General features: G+C 39.3%; 2 protein-coding genes across 6 annotated transcripts; both read left to right on the forward strand.

The window, feature by feature from the left end:
- Window positions 1-11,722: 11,722 nt before the first annotated feature.
- LOC117622252 (polypyrimidine tract-binding protein homolog 1) lies at window positions 11,723-15,602 on the forward strand. Of its 3 annotated transcripts, none has more exons than XM_034352858.1 (10): window positions 11,723-12,085; window positions 12,280-12,489; window positions 12,948-13,010; window positions 13,093-13,166; window positions 13,268-13,363; window positions 14,044-14,101; window positions 14,195-14,299; window positions 14,396-14,477; window positions 14,563-14,628; window positions 14,901-15,018. In XM_034352858.1, the coding sequence occupies exons 1-10, from the start codon at window positions 11,903-11,905 to the stop codon at window positions 14,906-14,908; spliced, it is 945 nt and encodes a 314-aa protein (XP_034208749.1). In that variant the 5' UTR covers window positions 11,723-11,902; the 3' UTR covers window positions 14,909-15,018. The 3 variants fall into 3 exon arrangements, with proteins under 3 accessions (XP_034208749.1, XP_034208746.1, XP_034208748.1); XM_034352855.1 differs by having other exon boundaries at window positions 11,725-12,085; window positions 14,563-14,675; window positions 14,901-15,602; XM_034352857.1 differs by lacking the exon at window positions 11,723-12,085 and adding an exon at window positions 12,747-12,804 and having other exon boundaries at window positions 12,360-12,489; window positions 14,563-14,675; window positions 14,901-15,602.
- A 3,878-nt stretch (window positions 15,603-19,480) lies between these two features.
- Window positions 19,481-21,492, forward strand: LOC117621188 (expansin-A15-like). 3 transcript variants are annotated; one of them, XM_034351525.1, is made up of 4 exons: window positions 19,481-19,653; window positions 19,963-20,094; window positions 20,232-20,520; window positions 20,738-21,492. In XM_034351525.1, exons 2-4 carry the CDS (start codon window positions 19,968-19,970, stop codon window positions 21,045-21,047), a joined length of 726 nt encoding a protein of 241 aa, XP_034207416.1. In that variant the 5' UTR covers window positions 19,481-19,653; window positions 19,963-19,967; the 3' UTR covers window positions 21,048-21,492. The 3 variants fall into 3 exon arrangements, with proteins under 3 accessions (XP_034207416.1, XP_034207414.1, XP_034207415.1); XM_034351523.1 differs by lacking the exon at window positions 19,481-19,653 and adding an exon at window positions 19,662-19,788; XM_034351524.1 differs by lacking the exon at window positions 19,481-19,653 and adding an exon at window positions 19,747-19,860.
- Window positions 21,493-25,740: the final 4,248 nt, after the last annotated feature.

The following is a 25,740-nucleotide window of genomic DNA, read 5'->3' on the forward strand; positions in this document are numbered from 1 at the left end:
TGCAACTCCAACCAGAGAGATGATGAATAACCTGGTGGCCAAAAGGACGACATTGTTGCAGAACGCGTTTGAAGAAGAAACATCGAACACAGAGTTTTCTCCTCCGAATGTAAATGATTTTGATGTATATGCAACCACACCTGACGAGATGACGAAGGAATTGAGGTCAAAGGGACGATGTTGTTGCAAAATGCATTTGAAGAAGAAACATCGAACGAATAGTCTTCTCAACCGAATGTAAATGAATCAAATGTAAATGCAGCGGCCAAACTATTGGATGCAAATACAACCGGACCTGGAAAGATGACAAAAGAACTCGTTGCCAAAGGCACAATGTTGTTGTAAAACACATTTGAAGAAGAAACATCGAAGACAGAGTTTCCTCGGTCGAAGGTAAATGAATTGGATGTAGAGATTTGAGGGTCGGAAGAAAGGTTTTCTATGAAAGGGAGGGAGGTTAACATTAATTCAATCAATCCTTAGTAGCTTACCAATTTATTATTTATCATTGTTCAAAGTTCCAGTAAAGGTAGCTACAAGGTTGGAAAAGTTGTTTAGAGATATTTATTTATTTATTTTTTTTTTGGGATAAGGTGGGAAAAGGTAATAAGGATCACCTTTTTAATTGGGAAAATGTCATAAGATGTAAAGAAGAAGAATGGATGTGTAACATATCCCGAAAATTTTATTTTATTTTCGAAATTTTAACATAATTGGAAGAATATGGTTTTTAAGTGGTTTAGGGGTCACTTTGTGTTTGGGATTGGTTTTGAAAATTTACTTCGTTTTATTGTGTAGGGCTCGCTCTTACGAGTTAGTAGACATGTAGTGGGCACGAATCGGAATTTTAACGAGAAATTTGTGGTCAACGAACAAAAAGGACAAATTTGTAATTTTAGAAAAGTTTATTTTAAAAACCCAGAATTTTGGCATTCCTTCATACTTTCTTCTCATTTCTCTCAATCTCTCTTCCAACTACTTCCCGGTGGTGCAACGAATCCATTCGGTCACGGCACCAGTTAGGAAATGTTCACCGTCGACCAGCAAGCGTGTTAGACCCAAACCTTGACCTCATCAACCAATCACGACAGTGAATCGAGTTTCCTAAGGCCGACGGGTTTCCAATTTTTTCAACTTAGTTTCTGGAGACTCCGACGACCATTGCCATCGATCCAGGTATGGAACTTCATCATTTCCTCATGCTCATTTAAAAAAATCTCAATTTAATTTAGAAGTCGAGCTAGTACTTTAAGAAGCAATCCAACTACACATATAGATAAAGTTGCTGGGGGTAAAGCTATTTATAAAAGAAGAAAAAAAACTGAAGTTTTTCTTTCTGTCGATGTGGGACTATTGCAACTACCTAGTACCCACAACTCGGTCTTTTCTCCGGCTTGAATCTCAGCTTTGGCTTCTGGAGCAGGAAATCCCCTGCAATCACGTGGGCAAGATTTCTTCACAGCATCTGCATTAGCTTTCCCAACATCTCTCAATCTAAGATTGACTCAACTACAAGAGCTCTCCCTTGGCACATCTTTAGAGTCAATCCACACAATCAAAAGAAAACTATATACTTTTGGCTGGGTATGTCGTTTTCTGCATAATTGAAGAGGAGGCTTCGAGAATCCATTGTCACTCCAAATCAATTGAATTTCCCAGGAAACTTATCCCATAAATTATTCCAACTTTTTTCAAGGATGATTGATAATGGTTGGTTAGTCATTTTTATATCAATAAATTCAGAATTAATAAAAATAAAAATAATAAATAATAAAAATAAAAAGGGAAAGCAAACATCTTTGCAGGTGCAACAAAATGATACTGAATGTTTGTTCTCTTTCAGTTTTAATACTTCAGATTTAGAGAGGATTGAGGACTCTACGCCTTAATGTTCCTTTTGTTATGAAAACGTATAATGGAATATGAAAAATTGAGTTTTGTTATTTGGTTGACAAATAGTATAATTCAATTGAGCGGTCAAATGATATCGAATTCAATTGATTTTTTTTTTTTTGTCGAGATGATCTTTTATCTACAAAATAGACGGTTTGGGTTAGTGAAATATAATACGGAGTGAGCCCTACAAGAGTCTCCTTTATTTGAATGTATATATATACAACAATCTATACTATTTGTTCATTCTTAATCAAAGTAGTTTGTGCTTACATGTTATATGTGTAAAGAGTGTTAAATTTGCATCCAATTTGTTAGTCTTGCTGTGGACAACTGTGGAATACTATAATTGTCAAGCTCAATGAATATATTTATCTTGTATGTGGTGTTTCATGTATAAAATAATTTTATAATTAAATGTTTAAATGAAGATAGTTTAAAATTTAAAAATGGAATAGTATGATACTCCCTACAGTTATCACATATGTAGTACTTTTGGATACAACAAGCACCCATATGCATTTTTGTTATATTCAAGAAAGTACATTTGCCAAAAATATATAGTCTTAAAGATATATACTACTATGTTTAACATTTTTTTTTTTTGGCAAAGCCTATGTTAATATACATGAATATTTGTATGTGGGGTATTAAAATATAACAAATAAGAAATGAAACATATATAAGACCTATACATTAAAAATAATGTAATTTTAATTAGAAGCTTAGAATTTTCTTGAAAAAATTAGAAAAATCGGATCGGAATGGGTTCGAAGAAATTGAAAAAAAATTTGGATCGGAATTGTGGAATTTTCGACATTTATTGGAAATATCGAATTCGACATTTTTGGATATCGGATTTGTCGAAGTCAGATTTTTTTTTTTGGAAATATTCGGACCGGAATCGGATTTTCCAATCCAACTTACACCCATACTGATGGTATACATTGTTGTTGCCGATTTGGTCGGTCATGGCTTTGATCTAGACACCCATGGTGACGTCCGTTTTGGGTGAGTTTTCAGGCAAAATTTGGCCATGGTGACCGCTCCAAGCGCAAAAGTTGTTCCTCTTGAAGTGTTTGTGCTAGTGGTATATTAGGTTACCAGCGATTTGGACTTTTTCCTTCCTCGAAAAACTCTTCAAGCCACATGCTACAACTGGCGCATGGTGGCCGCTTTGTCTTGAAATTCTCCCATTGTCACCTCGAGCACGACGATATGCTTGGATTGGCGAGATTTTGTCGTTCGATTGACGATCAGAGTTTTGCCTATTATGTATCGTTTGATAGGAAATGATCGGACTGTCAGATCGGTCCCATTATGGGTTAAGTTGTTTTGTGTACTACTAGGTCGTGTAGGAACTTACGGATCTAGAATAGGACGCTCGTATCTTCCGAATCGATGATTGTAGGTTTAGATTTATCGACTGTCATCTGATCGTGCGATCGACGTTGATCCAATCATCAGATCATGATGAAACTTTTGGGACGTAATTAGTGGACCTTAGAGGACCTATTGGAACATTTAGATCAGAGATCAGAAGCCTTGGACCTAGTAGTCCCAGTTGACCTAAAAGGTGGGCCCCGCCGGCTAGGCCGGGACCAATTGTTTTGGAAGTGTTCGTGATTAGACATCTGTTTTCAAAGGATTTTAATAATGGACTTGTTTAAGAGCTCTATAACTTGTGCTTGTATTGAAAGTGCATGATTTTCATTAAGTTTATGTTTTGGTTTGGGAGAATGCTTATGAATTTATTGGGAAACATTTATGATTCAATTGTTTGCTCTTATTTCTATATTTTTGTATTCTTGTTTCAATAGGAATTTTTTTGTTTTTTTTTGTTTCGCTTAAGGCATTGTGATTAGAGTCTGGTGTTTTGATTTAAGATTTGAAATGCTTACAAGCTTTTATTTGATCATTATTCGTTTCATACATGATTTTATGTAAGGTTTAGATGTGTTCTTGTTTATGACTTATGAGTGGGTTACAAATTATTTTATTTTGCTACCATTAAGCTTTATGGGGGTTTTACTAAGTATCATTGGAAAGCTTTGTTGCTTCTTGTTGTCATTTCAAGGGTTATTGAAACTACATTTGAACTTATATTTGAGATTTGATTTGAGATATGACCTAGAAATACTTTTTGGTTGATTAATTAAGATCCATGATTTTCAGATTTCATTTCTGGTATTGGATTTGAATAAGAGTTGATTTCATACTATGAACTTTATGAGTTTTACTTGAGTTGAGAAAAACTTGGTTTACGAATCTAGAAATGGCTTGAGTAGCTAGTTTCAATTGAGTAAGAAATGATGGAATTTAAGGTTTTGGGTAATAGTTTTCAAACCCACCATAAGTACCCTTCCCAATGGTCTTTGGACATGGTTATCCTACCCCAGTTGTCTTCGGATTAATCTATACGAGTACGACAAGCCCTCACGTGCTTCGGGGACACTCAATAAGTGTGGTTGCCAAGATATGCCTGCAGAGACATCAAGGTGTTCTTTTTGTGTTGTTGCCAGGATTTGCCTCACATGAGAATATGTTCTGCATGTTTAGTGCCAAGATATTGTATGCATGTTCATTGTCTACACAGGTGTACGACTAGTTGCCTTCGAATATAAAGTTGCCTTTGGATAATAAGATGTCCTTGGACATGGTTAGCTTACTCATATTGCCTTCGTTTTGTCTAAGCGTGTATGACATGCCCACACATGCATCGGGGACGCTTGACTCGTGTGGTTGCCAGGATATGTCCCCACGTGTTATGTACACGTCTAGTTGCGAGGATATGCATGCACAAACATCGAAGGGTTCTTATTATGCGGTTGCCATGATTTGCATGTATATGCAGATTTGTTCTTCACGTGGAGTTGCCAAGATAATTACGGCGACAATGTTCATTTTGTATTCCAGGGTTGGCTACGTCTTGGGTACTTATTGGAGAGGGTTTAATGCATATTTTCAGAATTGTGAGACAATGGATTTGGATTTTCCAAGTTTAAAGGATTTTATACGAATCATAGTTGTTGTCTTATGTCATAAGTTCGTTCTTACCTATAGAGTATTAAAGTAGGTTCGGTTTAACCTATTTATATCGATATAACGGTTTTCTCGTGGCCAGGGTTGTTTTACTAATTTTCTTGTTTTACAACTTATCGATTTTGATTCAAATTCTTTACACATATGTAATGGTTTGAAGAGTTGTCTTGTAACCAATATCATTTGTTGAAGTTTCGGTTGATTGGTTGGAGTTTGAAGAGTTTGGTTTTAGAAAAATGTGTAGGAGTTTTTAGTTCATATGAGTATACTTCATATATAACTTGAATTCTTATCACTCACGGAATTTAAGAATGTTTTGACATAATGTTTCAAGAACTACGTGTGGCTTGATCCCTCGAGAAAGGTATGTAGGCAACCTAGGTGCAGTCACAAGGTTAAACACTTTACGTTATGTTCTTTTTACGTCAGGAATAATTGTTATTATTTGATTATGTGGTTTATTTTATTGGATTGAGTATTGGTTATTTGTGTGTTGAGTTCCGATGCTTGTAATGGACTGGTTATGATTGTGAAAAAGAGGTGTGAGGCCCATTAGAACTATTGCTAATGTGTGGTTAATTTATATCTTGTGCATCCTGAACACTTAGGGAGTAAACTATGTTTTATTTGCAGGTGGATTTTGGGTTTAGAGCCATTTTCAGGGAAAACTCTACCGATTTTCTAGTAAAAGTCCAACCCTAGGATTGTTTTGGAATTAGGGCAAGAATGCCATTTTAGTAATTTGGGTCAGACACCTGCCAGATATTGGACAAGCCCATGGTTCGTCACGGATTCCAAAGAAGGATTTGGGTCGAGCCTTGTTAGGTTAGATACTTAGGACTCGAAATTTTGTCGGAAGGGTCTATTCCAGCAAACATTTGTCGAGACATGTCCAATTCGACAAAAATTTGCCTCCTACCAAAATTTCGTCGGGATACAAAAAATTCCCGAGGTAGGTTTATCCCGACAAAATTCGCTGAGATATTTCTATCCTGACGAATATTTGACGGAAATATCTACTTTTGTTGAGAGAGGTATATCGGGCACCTTACAAAGTTTTTTTTCTTTTTTCTTTTTTTCACAATTGTATTTTGCTAGATGCCCATCTCAACATTTTTTTTATATAATTTAAACGGGCATCTAGCAAATTACAATTGTGAAAAATCTAAAGTCCCCTAATAAAAGATGGACATCTAAAAAAATTACAATTATAAAATATTTAAATTAAAAAAAACTTTGTAAGTTGCGCCTCATTAAATAAAAGGGTGATTTTATTGGCACCCCAAAATTTGCTCTTTGCACCCCCACTGAATTTAGTAAATTTTAAAATTACTCACTACACCTCATTTTTCTTCCTAGATCGCCCTCATGAACCCCATTCCTTAACTTACATGTGTAAACCTCACTGAAATTGTTACCTTATTCAGTGGTAGTCCACCAAATTTGTTTTCGTTTTTCAGTCGTTATCCGCCGAATGTGTTTACGTTTTTCAATAGTAGTCCACCGAATATGTTTTAGTTTTTTAGTGATAGTCCACCGAATATGTTTATGTTTTTCAGTGGTTGTCTACTGAATTCGTTTTTTTTATTTCCGTGAATTCGTTTCTTATTTCAGTGATCATATACCAAATTCGTTATTGAATTTGTACTTAATATTGTTTTTTACTATGAATGTGAGCACCTTAGGTGCATGTCGAAGACATCTACCATTTGTTAGTGAAATTGGTGGGCTAATCCAAATAATGGTATATTAAATAGTACATTCAGATGTCTGGATTAGAGCAACTTATTAGGTGCTCTTATCGGAATGCAAATAAGATTGTTGTATCTACCTTCGTGTTGAGAGATGGCATCCCGAAACGAACATCTTTCACATGCCTTTTGGCGAGATAAACATCACATTGGATGATGTGTCATATATTTTAAGAGCGTCACTTTGCTTTTGTTCCTTCAATAGGAGTAAGGTCAAAATAGCTTACATTAAATTTGTAGTCGAGAATAAGTTACTGAAAAAATAAATATACTTCAGTTCGTTGCCACTGAATTGTAAGTAAAAATTCGGTAATATACCACCGAACACTGTTCCATATTATGGTGGATCTTCATTGATCTGAAGTTAACGGCTGGTCAAATACAACTGAAATAGGTGCAATGTTTCGGTGGCATCCCACCGAATTACCTATCGAGTTTGGTACTGGTGTGCTGAACGCAACCAGTGAACCATCATGAAATCCTAAGCTTGAAAAACACCAAAAACTAAACTCATACCTCATTCGAAGCCTCCTTAATTTCAATCTCACCCTTTATGAATAAATACAATATATTTTTTCACTAACATAAGCGTATAAACCTGATTAGGGTTGTAGGAACATGATGGTTTGAGAAAAAAGTCTAACTATGATTGCAGGAACATATGTGGGGTGTAGTGAGCAAATTTAATTTTTATTATAAATATTTTTTGTCCTTAACGATAATTATGTACAAATATTAAATAAATTATTCATATTTAAAATTAATATGGAATGCAAATAACAAATAATGGAGCGTCAATAAAATTTCTCAGAAACAACTATGGTTGGTTGAAGAAACAATTGGGCATGAATTTTATGCATGTGGTGGAACCTAGGAGATTAAGTGGTGGTCTATGTATGTTCTGGAAGGATGCCCATCAAGTTGTTTTGGTTAAGTATGCGGGCTTCCTTATAGAAGTCGGAGTCCATGATGCTTTGATGAATCATACCTGGCGCTTTTTAGCGGTATATGCGAGTACGGATGCCGGGGTTAGGCGAAATCAGTTGGGAGTTTTGCAAGAGCGCCTTAATACTTGTCGAGAAGGTTGCCTAGTCATGGGTGATTTTAATGATATTCTAGATGCATCAGAGAAGGATGGCGGGAGACCACGCTCCGTGCCAAGTATGGAGGATTTCCGCAGGTTTGTTACATATTGTAATCTTCTGGATTTGGGATTTGAGGGATATCCGTTCACATGGCGGAATCGGCGAGATGACGGGGGTATCTAGGAGAGACTCGACAGAGGTGTTGCTAATGGTCATTGGCTTAGCCGCTATCCTGCAGCATGCGTGATTCATTTGGTGGTTGAGGGTTCAGATCATGTTATGTTATTGCTTCACACTTCGCACTCTTCTCCGCGTAGAGCATGTCGCTTTATTTTTGATCCACGATGGACTGTGGTGGATCGCTGTCATGATTTGGTGAAGGAGCGTTGGCGTAGGGGGTTCCGTGGGTCTCGGGGTTTGCAGGTGTTTGAGAAGCTTAAATGGGTGCGGAAGGGCCTTGTGCACTGGAAAAGACAAGAATGGCAAAACTCCAAAATTTGTATCGACAATCTGCGTTCGGAACTGCACACTGAGCTCCAGGCCCATGAATTTGACGGTAATAAGGTGAGAAGGCTTGAAGTAGAGTTGAAAAAGGAACTACTCAAGGAGGAGGAATACTGGAAGATAAAGTCTAGGGTACAATGGTTATGTGAAGGGGACAAGAACACCAAATTTTTTCATTCTAAGGTTCTGGTCCGGAGAAGAGTTAACCGTTTATTGGGGCTTGAGGACTCAAGTGGAGTCTGGCATGGGGAAGTATCTGACATCAGGTGGATTGCGGAGTCCTATTTTCAGGATCTCTTCTCTTCTGATCATCCAATAGGTGTTGGTGAAGTTCTGGAGTGTGTACACGCTACTGTTACTTCTCAGGACAATTTGGCGTTGAGTAAGTCTATTATGGAGGATGAAGTTGCGGCCGCAGTTAAGCAACTGGACCCGATCAAATCGCCTGGGCCGGATGGTTTTACGGGCTGCTTCTATCAGAAATTTTGGTCCATCATTGGTGGTGACATTCTAGGATTGGTGCAGAGTTTCTTCCACTCTGGACGGATGCTTGGGAAGCTTAACCACACTCACATTGTGCTGATTCCAAAAGTGGAGAACCCTAGGAGAATGACGCAATGACGGCCTATTGCGTTGTGCAATGTGGTGTACAAGAATATATCTAAGGTGCTAACCAATTGTTTAAAGAGAGTTATTCCGCATGTTGTTAGTCTAAATCAATCAGCTTTTGTTGCAGAGAGACAAATTACTGATAACATTTTGGTGGTACATGAAATTCTACATTCCCTCAAAACAGCTCGGGGGTCGGATCAACAATTTATGGCTATGAAACTTGATATGGCTAAGGCGTATGATAGAGTGGAATGGGTTTTTCTTGAGGCCATGATGGTGAAGCTGGGTTTTGATAGTAGGTTTCGGGGATGGATTATGGAGTGTGTGAACACAGTGTCCTACAGTGTTTTGCTCAATGGTGAACCGTCAGGACAGATTACTCCAAGTTGGGGACTGAGGCAGGGGGATCCATTGTCACCCTTTCTGTTTCTCATATGTGCTGAGGGGCTTACGGCACTGATCAGACGACAAGAAGAACGGAACCTGGTGCATGGCTTCCAATGTCGGCATAGGGGAGTGTCAATTTCCCACTTATTTTTTGCGGATGATTCTGTCTTGTTCTGTCGAGCGACGGAGCGAGAGGCGAGATGTTTATTAAAAGTTTTGGAGGATTATGCGGCTGCTTCGGGCCAAAGTATTAATTTTGAGAAAAGCTCTCTGTTTTTTGATCACAGATGTCCTCATAGACTGCGCAGGAAAGTGGTTGAGCTGCTGCATATTCAAGGAATGGACGGGTTTGGGAAATATCTAGGCATTGAGGCAGACTTTGGTGCCTCAAAGAAACAGATTTTTGAATCTGTACGAAGGAGTATCAGTACTCGGCTCCATGGCTGGGCGGAGCAATTTTTATCCACTTGCCGGAAAAGAGGTGCTAATTAAAGTTGTGGCTATGGCCATGCCGAATCATGCCATGTCTTGCTTCAAACTACCGGTGAGCTTGTGCCGTGAAATTGAGAGTGAGATAGCGCAGTTTTGGTGGAAAACTGGGAAGGACCGCAAACCTATTCATTGGGTGGGCTGGAAACATTTATCTCTGCTTAAGAAGGATGGTGGGATGGGTTTTAGAGATTTGGTCTGTTTCAACCTTGCCATGCTGGCGAAAATTGGTTGGAGAATTTTAGGCCAACCCCAATCCCTTCTGGGGAAGGTGTTGCATGACAAATATCACCATGGCGTGGGTTTTCTGGACGCCAGGCTTGGAAGGAAAGTGTCATGGGGATGGCGAGGGATTCTACAGGGCAGACGCATTTTGCTTGCAGGTCTGCGGTGGCGGGTGGGAAATGGGGAGCGCATTCGGGTCACGGAGGATCCATGGTTACCAAAGGCTTACACTTTTAAAACGAGCTCACGACATCCTGAACTTCCCATGATCGTGGCTGAGCTGATTGACTCTGAGTCAAAGGCCTGGAGATGCGACTTAATCTCCCAGCTTTTTGAGCCGCACGAAGTTCGGTTGATAACTAGCATGCCAATCAGCCGATGGGGCTGCCCTGATAGGTTGGTGTGGCACTTTCATAAACAAGGAGCTTACACAGTGCGGTCTGGGTATGAGCTGGCGCTGTATTTGAAACGGAATGGGGAATTAGGCGTTAAAGGGATTGGGGAAGGTAGTGGGCAACACAACATGGCTGATGTTTGGAAAGGAATTTGGCGGTTGCGAATCCCTCCTAAGATCCGCACGTTTATTTGGAAGGCTTGTCGGAATGCATTAGCTGTGCGACATAATTTGAAAATGAGGCGGGTACCAGTGGACAATGGTTGTGCCTTCTGTGCTCACGAAGATGAAACTCAAGAACACTTGTTCTTCTTCTGTGATTTTGCCCGAGCAATGTGGTTTGCAAGTCCCTTGCAATTTGATGTCAGGACACTAGGCGAAGGTGATTTTCTAGCTCGCTGGAAGACTTTGCGGGAATTCTATGACACTCGGGGGCGGGTAGAGGAAGCTTTGCAACTGGTGGCCTTCGTATTATGGAGAATTTGGAAGTGTCGAAATACCTTGGTCTTTACTGGGGTGCGGATACAACCCTGTGATGCGGTGGCCTTACTGTTGACACAGGTGGACGAATTCAATGTGGTGAATGTGGCAACGACTGTACCAGCACAGCAGCCGGGGGTGCCCTCTGATTCTGTAGGTGTGGCTAGTCCCGGATGGTCTAGCCCTCCTCCGGGTTTGGTCAAGCTTAATTGCGATGGGGCCTGGGTGGCTCAAACTGGAAGAGGAGGGGTGGGGTGGGTGCTCCGAGATGGTATTGGATGCTTCATCAGCGCGGGGGGTTGCGGGGATATGCGATGTACCTCTGCGTTAATGGCGGAGGCAGAGGCGGTACGAGAAGCCTTAACATGGTGTCTTGAGCTTGGGTTTGATAAAGTGGCGGTGGAATCTGACTCACTCAGTCTGATTAAAATGCTAAATAAGGAGGATGTGGTGGATTTAGAGATTGAAGGCATTTTATTTGACGTCCATTGCTTGTCTCACCGTGCTCACCATGTGGAATTTCTGTATGCTCCCAGAAAATGTAACCAAGCAGCCCATAATGTGGCAGCTTATGCTTTTCGTATTGGTGGCAGGCATAGCTGGGATATTGTGTGTCCTGAATGGCTGTTTAATTGCCTTGCCCATGATATAAACTGCTCTATTCGCATTTAATATATCTTTCTTTCTTCGTAAAAAAAAATAAATAAAATTTCTCAGAATAAAAAGCCATTTCTCCCCGAAAAAAAAAAAAAAAGGTGTCACGAGGACAAACAAACAATGACGCGGGTCGCAGCCAAAGAAATAAGTCTTAAGCAGACAGATTTACCCTTCAATTATCAATAAAATCCTCATCCGACGTCCCACTTCCCACCCAACCCGATCGAGCCAAAGGCCTAACCCCACCTTCATATCATTTATCCCCAATCCACATTTTGACATAAAATCTCGAACAATTTCTCGGCGACCAAACACCCTCTCTCCAGTCTCGAACCCTAACCCTAACCCCCAATCCCGAATATTGGCCACCCAATCTCGGCGCTATGTCGACCTCGGGGACGCCGCAGTTTCGGTACACGCAGACCCCGTCGAAGGTGCTCCACCTCCGGAACCTCCCATGGGAGTGCGCCGAAGAGGAGCTCATCGAGCTCTGCAAGCCGTTCGGCAAGATTGTCAACACCAAGTGCAATGTTGGAGCCAACCGCAACCAAGCCTTCGTCGAATTTGTAATTGACTCTTACTTTTCGTCATTCCAATTTCATTTTCCCATTAAATTGTATCTTATTTCTCATTTGTGCTTGTTGTTGTAGACATTAATTCAGCTGAAATTGGTTAGATGTTTGAAAATAAATAATTGGGTGCTAGCATATCTATTTCGAGTTCTTGCCATAGGTTGATGAAGGCAATAATTACTTTTCAGGCTGACCTAAACCAGGCCATAAATATGGTTTCATATTATGCTTCATCCTCAGAGCCTGCACAGGTCCGTGGTAAGACAGTTTACATTCAGTATTCAAATAGACACGAAATCGTCAACAACAAAAGTCCTGGAGATGTTCCCGGAAATGTCTTGTTGGTCACCATTGAGGGTGTTGAAGCTGGCGATGTGAGCATTGATGTTATTCACTTGGTAAGTGCTTTTAACCCACAGTTGTTACATATTGGCCCTGTCTTGTATATAATATATATTGCAAAAACCGTGTCTAAACGTAGCTGATCCATGTCTAGAGAAGCATGAATTGCTGGCTTGTTTTATAAGTCATGGGATTCTGGATAAACTTTCAAATTGAATTTGTGTAAAGCAGATTTTCGTTTTGTCCTTTTTATTGAAATCAGTTGAATCACAGATGGTGATGTCTCTTATTTAAATTCTTTTGTTGGAAGCAGTTTGGAATTATTATCATGTACGTCATACTCCTTTCTAAGGTCACGCATATATGCACAGGTGTCATTCTGCACTTATAACTCATCTGTTTGGAATTTTTTTGTTGTCCCATAATATTTTTGTCCGGGAGGGTTTCTGTTGTTGTCTTGTTTCGTTTTTTGTATCCATATGATATGTTAATGATGAACTGAAACATTTTTCAGGTGTTTTCTGCTTTTGGCTTTGTGCACAAGATTGCTACGTTTGAAAAAGCAGCAGGCTTCCAGGTCTGTATTGGATCTTTCTTTGTGCTGCATACACCATGTACTTTAGATATGTCATTTTTATCCTTTCGTTTTAATTTTGCAGGCATTGATTCAGTTCAATGATGCTGAAACTGCATCTTCGGCAAGGAATGCCTTGGATGGAAGAAGTATACCCAGGCATGTACTGTCCATGTGTTCCCCATCCCCACCGAGTTCAGTACATTTGGAATAGTGTGTGTAGTGTTTCTAATTTTTGAAACCTGATGCTTTACATTCAGGTATTTGCTTCCAGAGCATGTTGGTTCATGCCACTTACGTATTTCATATTCCGCACACACTGATTTGAACATCAAGTTCCAGTCTCACCGAAGCAGGTAATCAACAGATCCAATAGGTCAATATTCTGTTTTCGTTTTTCTTTTTGGCTTTGTTCTTATGCGTCTCAATGTGTTTATTGCTAAACTCTTTAGCTGATTTTATTGCATGTTATATCAAGTGCTAATGGGTGCACGTGCTTTTTGTCATCTAGGGGTTAGTGAAGCCTGGTAGCCAGAACACAGATGTGTTGTCATGACCATTTAGTAATTCCTTGATCTTATATAGTGGCTTAATGTATTTATTAATTCCATTATGGTTAGAGTTGCTCATTTTACACTATTACACACTATACATTGTTATTTTGTGTTCATTTCATACAATTTTTTCTTCCCTGTTGGGATGGCTTCTCGTTCAGCATATTTTCAGTGTCATGTATTTGCACACTTACTTTTCTTTATACTAAATGATTGGTTTTGGAAAAAGATACTGCTTGACATTAGCTGAGACATACATGACTAGATGCATAGTGCAAATGTTGTTTTAACTCTTCTCATGATAATTGATTGTAATAACTAGAAAATACTCCTTGCTTTTACTTAAATTTTACATTAATTTCTATTGGACGTGTGTTTATGGATGTGTTTCTATTTTGAGACAGTTTGTTAGACTCTCACATCAATTTGTGCATGTAATTGTTGCATAATGTGTATGATTTTGATTTGCATTGATTCTGCAGGGACTATACAAATCCGTACCTTCCTGTAAATCCTACTGCAATAGAGGGAATTATGCAGGTATGCTCTGGGCTTTTAGAACATTACTATAATATATAGTGTTGAGTATTACTACCTAAGCCAAACATTGCTCTAATTAGCTGCTATCTCCAGCCTGCCGTAGGTCCTGATGGAAAGAAGAAAGAGCTTGAGAGTAATGTGCTACTTGCTTCAATCGAAAATATGCAGTATGCTGTCACTGTGGATGTTCTTCACACGGTTAGGATTTATAACTTTTGTGCATTTTAAGTGCTTAATTTAATAAGATGTTATATATATATATATATATATATGATGCTGCTTTATATGTTATAGGTATTTTCTGCATTTGGCACTGTCCAGAAAATTGCTATATTTGAGAAGAATGGTCAAACACAGGCATTGGTTCAATACCCTGGTATTTACCCTCTCTATATGACCTATTGATTTGTCATGGATCTGTGAGAATTTGGCTGTCATTGATGTGTGAGTTGTTATTTCAGATGTCAATACCGCAGCAGTTGCAAGGGAAGCTTTAGAGGGACATTGCATATATGATGGTGGCTATTGTAAGCTTCATCTATCATACTCTCGTCATACTGATCTCAATGTAAAGGTATAAATATGTGCTTTTGAGTTAAAATGTTCATGAGAATAAAAATAAGACAGAAAATGTAAAGACATCCATAGAAGAAAAAGTGGATCTGTTCTTGGTCGAAAAACGATTTGGTCCTTAAAATGTATGCTTCTTGACACCTAGTTTCCTATCTGATTATATGAATTCATGCCTAAGAAATTTTGGATGAGAGTTAAGAGATTTTGTATTTATTCTTATTTGCAGGCTTTTAGTGACAAAAGTAGAGATTATACAATCCCAGAAGCTAGTTTGCTTGCGGCGCAGCAAGTTTCTGGTTACCCTGCTGCTCCAGCAGCTTGGCAGAATCCCCAGGCTGCTCCAATGTACCATGGGAACGAGTTCAGTGGTGCAGCTTCTATGCAGGCCCAAGGGCCTCCGGGGCAAGGGCCATCATGGGATCCAGCCATGCAGGCGGGCAGATCAACGTTTGTTTCAGTTCCGAGCACGTTTCCTGGTCAAACATTTCATGCATCCTCAGGTCCAGTATATTCCTCTGCAGCAATGCCGCCAGGTTCTTCACCTCTCCAAACAGGCCCAACTACTTCCTCCAGTATGGCTTCTAGGGGAATATCTCAGCCAGGTGGTCCGCCCAACTTGCGACCGGGGGGTGGTGCTTCACCTCCAGGAGTTGGACCTCCTGGTGCCTCACCATCCTACTATGGCCAATAAGATGCCTTTTCTTTTCTTTTCTTTAAACGAATGCTGGTTATTGCCAGTCTCATATTTTTGTTTTTTCGTTGGGATGGACGTCAAAAGATTTTAAAACCCCAAATTCAATTTTCAGTGTCTTAAACTTAGTACTGCCCTGCTTTGATTGGAAATCTGATCTTGTGATTTTAGTTTGAATACGAAATATGTATTGTTTTGAGCTTAACTAAAATCTTTCAAGTCACATGTTATTGCATCCGCTTGAGCTCAATCACCCAACAATTCAAGCACAATCACAATTGGCAATTGGGCATTGTATTTTCCTTTTCTTTTTTCTTTTTCTTGGTACTAGTCAATCAAGGAGGACCCAAGTGAATATCCATTCATAGGGCTCAGCATTTGTCCACTACCATACCACTAGTCACTAGACTGCAAAAGCCTGAAATGAAAGGTCAATTCAATTCTGGATTTGGCCTACTTGGTCTAAAACAAGAGGTTGTAAAGTAAAGGGCCCCTGTAACAAACAAACAGGGTTCAACTCTTCGACCTGCACGGTAGGACTAGGGACCCTTGATGGAGCTCTAATTTCAACATCCGAAAGTGAACCTGTCTTAATTACGCCATGTTTTTGTGACTCGATTGGATTATGAGGTTGCATTGGATTACATTGAATTGGAACAGATAATATTAATCCAATGATTTATTTGACACCACATGGTTAAGGGGATGGATTAATTAAAATGTGGTATTACGCTTAGTAGAATTAGACATAATCTAATCCAACTTAATTCTAACTACATAATCGAACTCACCAAAAGAACTAAATGAGTTCAAATGCAAATGAGAGATTTCAACTTGATTGAATTTGTGACTCGTTTATTTAAAATCTAATCATAATTAATCATGCATCATATGTCTCAAAATTCTCATTTTTATTTGATTTTTCCCCCTTTTCCACGATATCTCAAATATTTCTCATCCGCATGCCTCGAGATATGCCAACATTAATCAAAACCCAGTGAGCACGAATTGGATCAGAAAGGCAGATATTAGCATTAAGTCAGCAGAGCATATGGCTCGATCAAAATAAATCTATGCACAAATTCAGAAATATCAGTGAAAAACACAGAGATCTTACGGATTTTGCGCACAATTTCACGATGAAATAAGGAAAACCACATCAAGAGTGAGTGGTATATATATTATATATAAAGCTGGGTGGGACGACTTGGGAGTGCTAAGTTGACCAATACCCTGTGAGTGGTGAGGTGACCCTTTCCATGGATGTCATTTTCTTTAATTGCATTGCATGTTCGAAGAAAAAAAGTAGAAAGAAAACGTGCCTTTGTCTACGTCGGTAGTGCATTTTTTGCTCATCGACATGCCAAATCCTTACTAATAATATTGTAGAGTTAAGAGTCATTAATTTATGTATATTGCAAATTCTCAATCCCCATTACTAGCTACACACAGTAGTTTTTTATTAACTAATGAGGTGTTAGTTTGATTGACTCAAATTTTTTGTGCTCTCTCGATTGATTCTGAGTTCAAGTTCCTATGCTACTGGTGCGTGTGAGTTTCCCCATCCCCTTACTAACTTTGGCCAAAAAAGAGAGTAGGTTATTATAATTATAATTATTTATTTTTATAGAACTAGCTACACAGAGTTAGAAGCCCTCTAAGAAAATAAGAAAGAAATTTCACTCTTCTAATTGTAGTCTGCTGACCTATGTAAATGTTCACTCCAGAGAACTCTTCCTTAATTGATTGCCTTTATATTTCTCAGATTGTAGTAAGTAGTTCTAAGAAAAAATCATGCATCAAAGGCCCACAGCTTTCAATTCGAAGTACCACATTTCCTTAATTTCTTAAACATGCATACATATCCTGCTGTCCGTTAGGTGGTTGTTGTATGTATAGTTTCATTTCATTGCCCGCCAAATCAACTCGAATATATCACATCCTCCCAATTATACTATACTATGCAGGTAATATTGCCTCAGAACAGAAATATGGTTTCTCCATGTTGGCTGGTGATGTTATATATGCCACTAGAACCCTAATTAGAACTCGATAATTTCCTGCGTTTGCTAAAGCATCACAGTTAATCATTCACTGGTTCGAAGCTCGGATATTTTTTCAAATATTGAAAAGAAAAATACTATTAGACTAATAATTGATCTGTCAAAACTCGAATCTTTGTTATGGTTTACGGATGAAACTTGAGCATGTAATTAAGAATAACAACCTTGAGAAAGAAATTGACTAAATACTATGATAGAGAATGGGGTATGGGATAATCAATGCTATGAGTTGGTTGAGAGCATCCATTAATATATGTGGGTTTTCCTTTTTATTGATGAAAATGAACGATGATGGAGGAGAACATAGAACATACACGCTTGATGTTTATTTGTCGATTTCACCGCGGCATTCATATGTGATAGGCCGGACTGAGGGAGACAAACATTAATTAATTACAGCAACGAATTTTCTGGACATGTTTGACTGTTTTAGCTGTGCTTAGGAGGGTAATGACCAATTATGTGTGGTCTAACTTGATGACTTAATTTAGGAGTGTAATCTCTGCATATGCTTAGCAGAGTCATTGGAAATATTACTGTAGTTATATTTCAAACCAATCACGCATTGTAATGTAAATATATTAAAACACATGAAATATCGCTATAGTGGCATTCCCGTAGCATCACACACATGGATATGTATTATAATGTAAATATATTAAAACACATGAAATATCACTATAGTGGCATTCCCGTAGCATCACACACATGGATATGTATTATGGTTTACGTCACATTCAATAGGAACCCGAAGGATAGATATAATTGCCATCACATGCCTCTCAAAACGCAGATGCATGTGCGCAAGTATGTACGGATTACGGAAGCATGCACTATCTGCATCAAGCAACAGTTTAATGTCAATATCATGTCACTCTCTACAAAGCTCTGTTTTCTGAGTCCAGTTTATGTTGAAAATGATGCATACTTGTGATAATAACACTTGTTTAGGTGATTAATTAGGCTATTGTCTGTCAGGCTTGCAATGGCTTAATTTGCAAAACTCTTCAACATGGCTCAGAAACCAAGTGTCCAAATATACAGAAAAATGCAAGGCCTTCACCGTTTTAATATATGCTGAGTGTTGCAGACAGACGCTAATATCTGTCTTCTGAGTTCTGACACTGAAATTTATGAAAACTTTGGCCTCTGCCTAAAAAAAAACTTTTTTGTAACGAAAATAACAAAAAGTGTTATTCCCGGTGAATGAGAGTTTCTCTCCTCTGCCTTCCTTGCAAACAGATTCGAATTCCGTAGCTCTTGACCTTAATGTTTTGCTTTAATTTCCAACAATCAATGTTATCTGATAATAAGGTCACTCCTGAGATGAGAGATGAAGACTTAAAGGCATTACAAGGCCCACCAAATTTCGTCCAAAGATACGCTGTTTTCACCTCTACAACTGGACAAGGTTTCAACTCTTCATGAACTTGACATCAAATCTAGGTGCAGATGTGCAGAATAAAGTTCTGGGCATAAAGGTAAAAACTCACATGACCACTTAGCAAAATGGTTGTCCCTACATAGTGGAAACAGAAAATATTGTGCTGGTTAGCCCTAAGTTCATTACAAGAACTACATATTTTTCAGAAACAAGAGCAGAAGAAAATTAGATTTACATATGTTTGGTATGTAATGAATGAAAGCTTATCTTTCCCCAAACCAGAGATAATAAGATGAAACATTATGCATGTGGTGTTTTTCCATCAATGTTTGGTCATGCATGAATGACATTTATTAGCAAATCTTATGGTTTAGAGATTTAGATACAAAATGAATCGACAGCAGGGCACTCTTGATGCAGACATGAAAATTTTGAAGACATACCTGCAGCTTTGCAGGCAGTACATAAAATAAAAGATTGAAGTTACATGCAACCCCAAGCACTGGTTTGAATTGAATTAATAAGTTGGACAGTAAATAAATTCCATCATGGCAATAAAGAAGTATAAATATGAGCAGCTCCTAAAATTTACCATTATCAGTATCTCTGTCTTCACATGGATGAGTCTGAGAGACATATTTTCTACTTAAGCAGTTGAGAGAGCCAAAGTTACTCTGCCACAAATTTGTGGCAATTGCCAAATGGGAAACTTCAAAAAACCACGCGGTTTCATCCTTTAAAACCGCTCTCAGTCGAAAATACTGCATTAATTCTACTAACAGATCATGAGAGTCCCAAAACCACTTAGCTCTGCTTGGTCCCAACAGCTCAAAATTGTCAGGTTGTCATTTCAGATGTGATGTCGACCGACTTCTATTTATTCTTCTTCAAAGTTCAAACAATCAAACCCTCCTCCCTCTTCATTTCATTTCCTCACTTCTGCTTGCTTGCTTTCAAACTTCATCATTTCCTAATTGTAATAACTCTCTTTCTCTCTTTCTCCTAATTCCCTTTTTCTCTCATAAACATGAACATAAAAAGATTACATGTACAGTACACTACTGTACTAGTTACTTACTCATAGCTAGACAAAGAGTTCTTCCTGCTAGGAATGCCTAAAAGAGCTCACAAACTTCACGTCTTTGTGCAGGAAAAATGACTTTTTTGGGGATTCTTCTACTTGGGTTTCTCTCAGTTGTCTCCTCTGTCAATGGGTACTATGGGGGCTGGTCCAATGCTCATGCAACCTTTTATGGAGGTGGTGATGCTTCAGGCACAATGGGTATGCTTAGCTTTATGATTTTTTTCCTTTCTTATTTAACTTATGGTAGGTGACAAGCACCTTTGCTGCAAAAAGACTAGAACTTTCATTCTGTTCCCTTCTACTTATTATATTTGGACATGCAATTTTTTTTTTAGGTGGGGCTTGTGGCTATGGGAACCTGTACAGCCAGGGCTATGGGACTAACACAGCAGCACTAAGCACTGCATTGTTCAACAATGGCTTGAGCTGTGGGGCATGCTATGAGATCAGGTGTGTAAATGACCCACAGTGGTGCCTCCCTGGCACCATTGTGGTCACAGCGACAAACTTTTGCCCACCAGGTGGCTGGTGTGATCCTCCACAGCAACACTTTGATCTCTCTCAGCCTGTCTTCCTGCACATTGCACAATACAGAGCTGGAGTTGTCCCTGTATCATACAGAAGGTAAGCTAAATCTTATGTCTCTATTAATGCCAACCAGTGGAAAGAGGCCTTGACTTGCAGACAGTAGTCTTATGTTCGAACCATGGCACAATGTGTATGAGAAAATCCCCCTCCCCCTTTCTAACTCTGGCCCCAAAAAAAAAAAAAAAGTTCTCTAATAATTAGGTTTAAAGTGCTAATTAAGGCTTAATTATTATGATTATTATGTGTTTTGCAGGGTGAGATGCAAGAGAAGAGGAGGCATAAGGTTCACAGTGAATGGCCATTCGTACTTCAACTTAGTGCTTGTGACAAACGTTGGTGGTGCTGGAGATGTGCAGTCTGTGGCCATCAAGGGCTCTAGGACCCGGTGGCAACTAATGTCAAGAAACTGGGGGCAAAACTGGCAGAGCAACTCATACCTAAATGGACAGAGCCTCTCTTTTCTTGTGACCACCAGTGATGGCCGCAGATTGGTTTCATATAACGTTGCCCCTCCTAATTGGTCATTTGGGCAGACATATACTGGGAGACAGTTTCTCTATTAATTAATTAATCAATTAATTATCTGTCTGGGTGTGCTTAATGAAGCTTCTTTAGTTTTCCACTTCGTTTAGTTATATGTGGTAAGTTTACTATCAGCAGATAAAAAGCTGAAGTAATTCTGAGGAGGAAGGATGGAGTGTAGCTAATAGCTATAGTTGTTGGAAGAATATGAAAAACGGTTTACTTTGAAGTGAGTGGCCCTTTTCATTATTTGATAATAGATTGTGAGTTTCTGCAGTTCATGGCTGGGATTGTTGTGAAGCCTGATGGCCATATCTGCTAGAGAGAGAGAAAGAGAGACACAGAGAGATTATGTTTCTTAAGGCAGTTTGGCAGTGGAATTTTACCACCCGCTGTTAATTTCATGAAGTTATGAATATTGAATAGAAGAGGTGTGTTTTTACTAGTTACTATCACATGCTATATGGCAGAAGGTATGTTTGCTAATTGCTTGTGTAATGTCAATAAACGTGCTTATGCGCCTTTTTATTACATTCCAGATACAATAATACTAAAAGCACCAACTTATTACGCTAAACTCCGGTTATAAAATCGGTAGCTTACTTAACTTATTGTTTGTATTCCAGTTTGCACTTTCATTTCTAGGTGTAGATACACATAACGTTTTAGTAGGAAAACTTAATAACGTTGGTGACAGATTAAAGTCATTAACTTATGCATTCTTGTGATTCACATCAACTGACCCACCACAACCAAACCCCAAGAGAGCAGAGTACATTTTTTTTTCGGTCTTGTATCATTCTTCTTTAATGCAGATAGTGAAATATTTTTGGTGCTGTTGCAGAACACCACCTGTAATTATCAGAGTGAAGCCCAAACATTCAAACTATTAAAAACAACAAAGTACGAATGCAATAGAACATGGTGTCTCTTGACTCTCTACTCTCAATCAAACCATAGCCATAGAGCTGAGTGGTTGAAAAACGCTTTATACGGGACAGGGAATTTAACCCAGTTAGGTAAAAGTGATGAATAATTTTGGTGTAACAAATTTGGGGATAGGCACCGACACTAGAAACATAGTTCAATCCATGATATGAAAACTCTCTTTTTTCTGTGTCTTTTGTCTTTTTTCTTCCCCTGAAAATCTGTTTGGTGCCAACTTACATAGCTTTATTCTTAGTTGATGTTGGACAGATTTGTTTCTCTAAAATCTAAATCCAATGTAATGCGCCGTTTGATGCTAACTTTGAACACCTTAGGGCACATTTGATAACCATTTCATTTTTCATTTTTCATTTTTTGTGCTAGAAAAAATGAGATTGAGAGGGGAGGATTGAGAGAAATAGAACGTATGGGGTAAAGACTCAATTATCATGAGGGCATATTGTATTGATTTATACAGTATTACAGATAGAGTCCTATATCAAATATGATAAGGATACAATGTTATCAGATAACCAAGAGGAATCCCACATGGGATAAACATAAATACAAGATAGAGTCCTAAGGACAATAGTCATCTAATACACCCCCGCAAGCTAACAGGGGAGGAACGCACCGGAAGCTTGGAGGTCAGTAGCTGGAAACGTGGAATAGACAACCCCTTCGTAAAAATGTCGGCAATTTGGTCATGAGTAGCAAGATAACAAACGTCAAGCTCCTGCCGCACAACTTTTTCACGAACATAATGATAATGAACTTCAACATGACGAGTACGGGCATGGAAGACAGGATTGGAGGCCAAGGAGATGGCGCTAATGTTGTCACACCAAAGTTTAGGACAGTAAAGAGAAAGCTGCAGATCACGAAATAGTGCACGAAACCAAGAAATCGCAGCAGCAGTATAAGCAAGTTGGCAGTACTCGGCTTCGATGCTGGAGCGAGAGACACCTCCTTGCTTTTTAGAACTCCAGGAAATTAAATTAGACCCAAGATACAAGCAGTAGCCACCCGTAGAGCGACGATCATCAGGATCACCGGCATAGTCCGCATCAGAATAAGCCATTAAAGACAGGGAACCAGGTTTGTAGAACAAGCCATGAGTGGAAGTACCACTAAGATAGCAAAGAATACGTTTGACAGCAACCCAATGAGCAGAGGTAGGTTGGTGCATAAATTGGCAGACGTGGTTCACAGCAAAGGCAATATCAGGGCGTGTGAGAGTGAGATATTGCAACCCACCAATGACACTGCGATACTCAGAAGGGTCATCCAATGGAGCACCATCATGGAGGCTAAGACGACGTCCACTGGCATCAGGCGATGAAATATGTTTGGCATCCTACATCTTTGTGAGCGTCAACAAGTCCTTTATATACTTGGATTGAGTGAGAGAAAGCTCGTTAGGAGTGCGAAGATTTTCCATGCCCAGAAAATAATGAACAGGCCCGAGGTCCATCATGGAGAAGAGACGGCTCAAGTCTTGAATGAGTTTAGAGATGTGGGCTGAGTCATTGCCTGTAATTAAAATGTCATCAACATAAATTAATAAATAAACTCAAATGGACCCATTAAGATAGATGAATAAAGAAGAGTCGGCTGTGGAAGCAGTGAATCCCAAATCTTCCAAATGAGTGGAGAAACATTTAAACCAAGCCCGAGGGGCTTGTTTGAGCCCATACAGAGAACGCTTAAGACGACAAACATGGTCAGGAAATTGGGGGTCAATGAACCCAGTGGGCTAACGCATATAAACCTCCTCATCTAGATAGCCATGGAGGAAAGCATTCTGAACGTCCAACTGACGAACGGGCCATTGAAATTGAACAGATAAGGCTAAGATAAGACGGATGGTGGAATGATTCACAACTGGGCTAAATGTCTCGCCATAATCCAACCCTTCTTGCTGATGAAAACCATTAGCCACTAAGCGGGCCTTGTAACGTTGAACCGAGCCATCAGAATTGTGTTTGATACGAAACACCCATTTATTCGGCAAGACATTCAAGGTGGGCTTTGGAGGAACCAAGACCCAAGTACCGGCTTGTTGAAGAGCATTAAATTCCTCGCCCATAGCAGTGCGCCATTCCTGAAATTTATTAGCCTGGCTGAAACAAGTGGGCTCAACAAGATCATTAGTAGAGGCCAAGAAATCATGATTTGCATATTTAGGATTGGGCTTATGAACACCAGTCTTAGCACGAGTCACCATAGAATGAGTAGTAGAAGGTCTTACCCGAGAAGTAGCCGAAGGTGATGAGTGTCTTGAGGAACTTGGTAAAACAGATTCAGGGTCAGGAGAGGGAAAAGTGAGGACGGTCCTATGTGGGGTGCGACGGTAAACTTGGAGAGAACTAGGTGGGGAGTGTTGGATTGTTTGGGAGGCAACGGCTGTGGGATTAGATGTGGTATTGGGCAAGAGAGAAGATAAGTGTGGGCTGGAGGATATGTGAGTTAGCAAGGGTGAGGATGGGTTGGGAGAGATGGGCGTGACAATTTGGTGGCCATGGGGCTGTGAGGCAGCCAGCTGGTTGGGAAGAGACCCAAAAATTTGTAAAGGTGGTGCAGAATCCGTAGAAGAGGAAGAAGAAATTGGGGCATGAGGGCTCTTGGTCTCTTGAAAGGGGAAGCAATGTTCATCAAAAATAACATGGCGGGATTAAAAAAACTCTGTTAGTGATCAAGTTTAAACAACGATAACCTTGATGATCTAATGAGTAGCCCAGAAAGACACACTTAACCGAGGGTAATTGAAGTTTATTAGTATTGTAAGGACGAAGATATGGAAAACATGCACACCCAAAAATTTTAAGAAAAGCAAAGTTGGGTTCTTTATCAAGAAGAATTTGATACGGAGACTGTAGACCCAAAACTTTAAAAGGAAGACGATTAATTAAATACACAGCAGTATGCATGGCCTCAGCCCAATAGGCAGGAGGCATGGAAGCATGAGCCAACAAGGTAAGCCCAGTGTCAACAATATGGCCCAGTGTCAACAATATGACGATGTTTTCGTTCTGCTACACCATTTTGTTCAGGGTGATGGGGACAAGAAATGCGATGGTCAATACCATGAGTAACAAAAAAATTATGAAAAATATGACTAGTATATTCACCACCCCCATCAGTTTGAAGAGCTTTAATTTTTGTAGAAAAGAAATTCTCAACAAGAGTCTTAAATTTAACAAACAAAGAGAAAACCTCAGATTTCAAGCGCATAGGAAATATCCATGAGTAGCGAGAAAAATTATCAACAAAAAGAACATAATATTGAAATCCGGAAACTGATTTATTAGACGAACTCCAGACATCAGAGTGAATGAGTGCAAGAGGAGCATGCGTAACAGACAAAGAAGACTGAAATGGTAGCTTAACACTTTTTCCTAAAGGACAAGAATGACAAGTAAAATTATTAAAAGTCTTAGTGCCAGCAATAGACAACTTATTGGTGGACAATAAAAATTTTAAAATAGGAGACGAAGGATGACCAAGGCGCGAATGCCAAACAGGACCACCAACACGAACACCAAGATATGCAAGATGACCATGAGATGACATGCTAGATGGGAGAGAGTAGAGACCAAGATTACTCGTGCCCCGGAAAAGAGTCTTCCCCGTCCGCGAATCCTGTACCAAAAAATGATTGGGATAAAACGTGAAGAAACAGTTATTATCTCGGGAAAATTTATTAACGGGTAGGGCAATGAAGGATATCAGTAAGAGAAAAAATAGAGTTGTTAAGAGGAAGACTAGAGGAGCCAATATGGGTGATAGGCAAACCTGTTCCACCAA

The sequence above is a fragment of the Prunus dulcis genome, chromosome 3 (genome assembly GCF_902201215.1).
Source record: "Prunus dulcis chromosome 3, ALMONDv2, whole genome shotgun sequence".
In the NCBI taxonomy this organism is placed as follows: Eukaryota; Viridiplantae; Streptophyta; class Magnoliopsida; order Rosales; family Rosaceae; genus Prunus; species Prunus dulcis.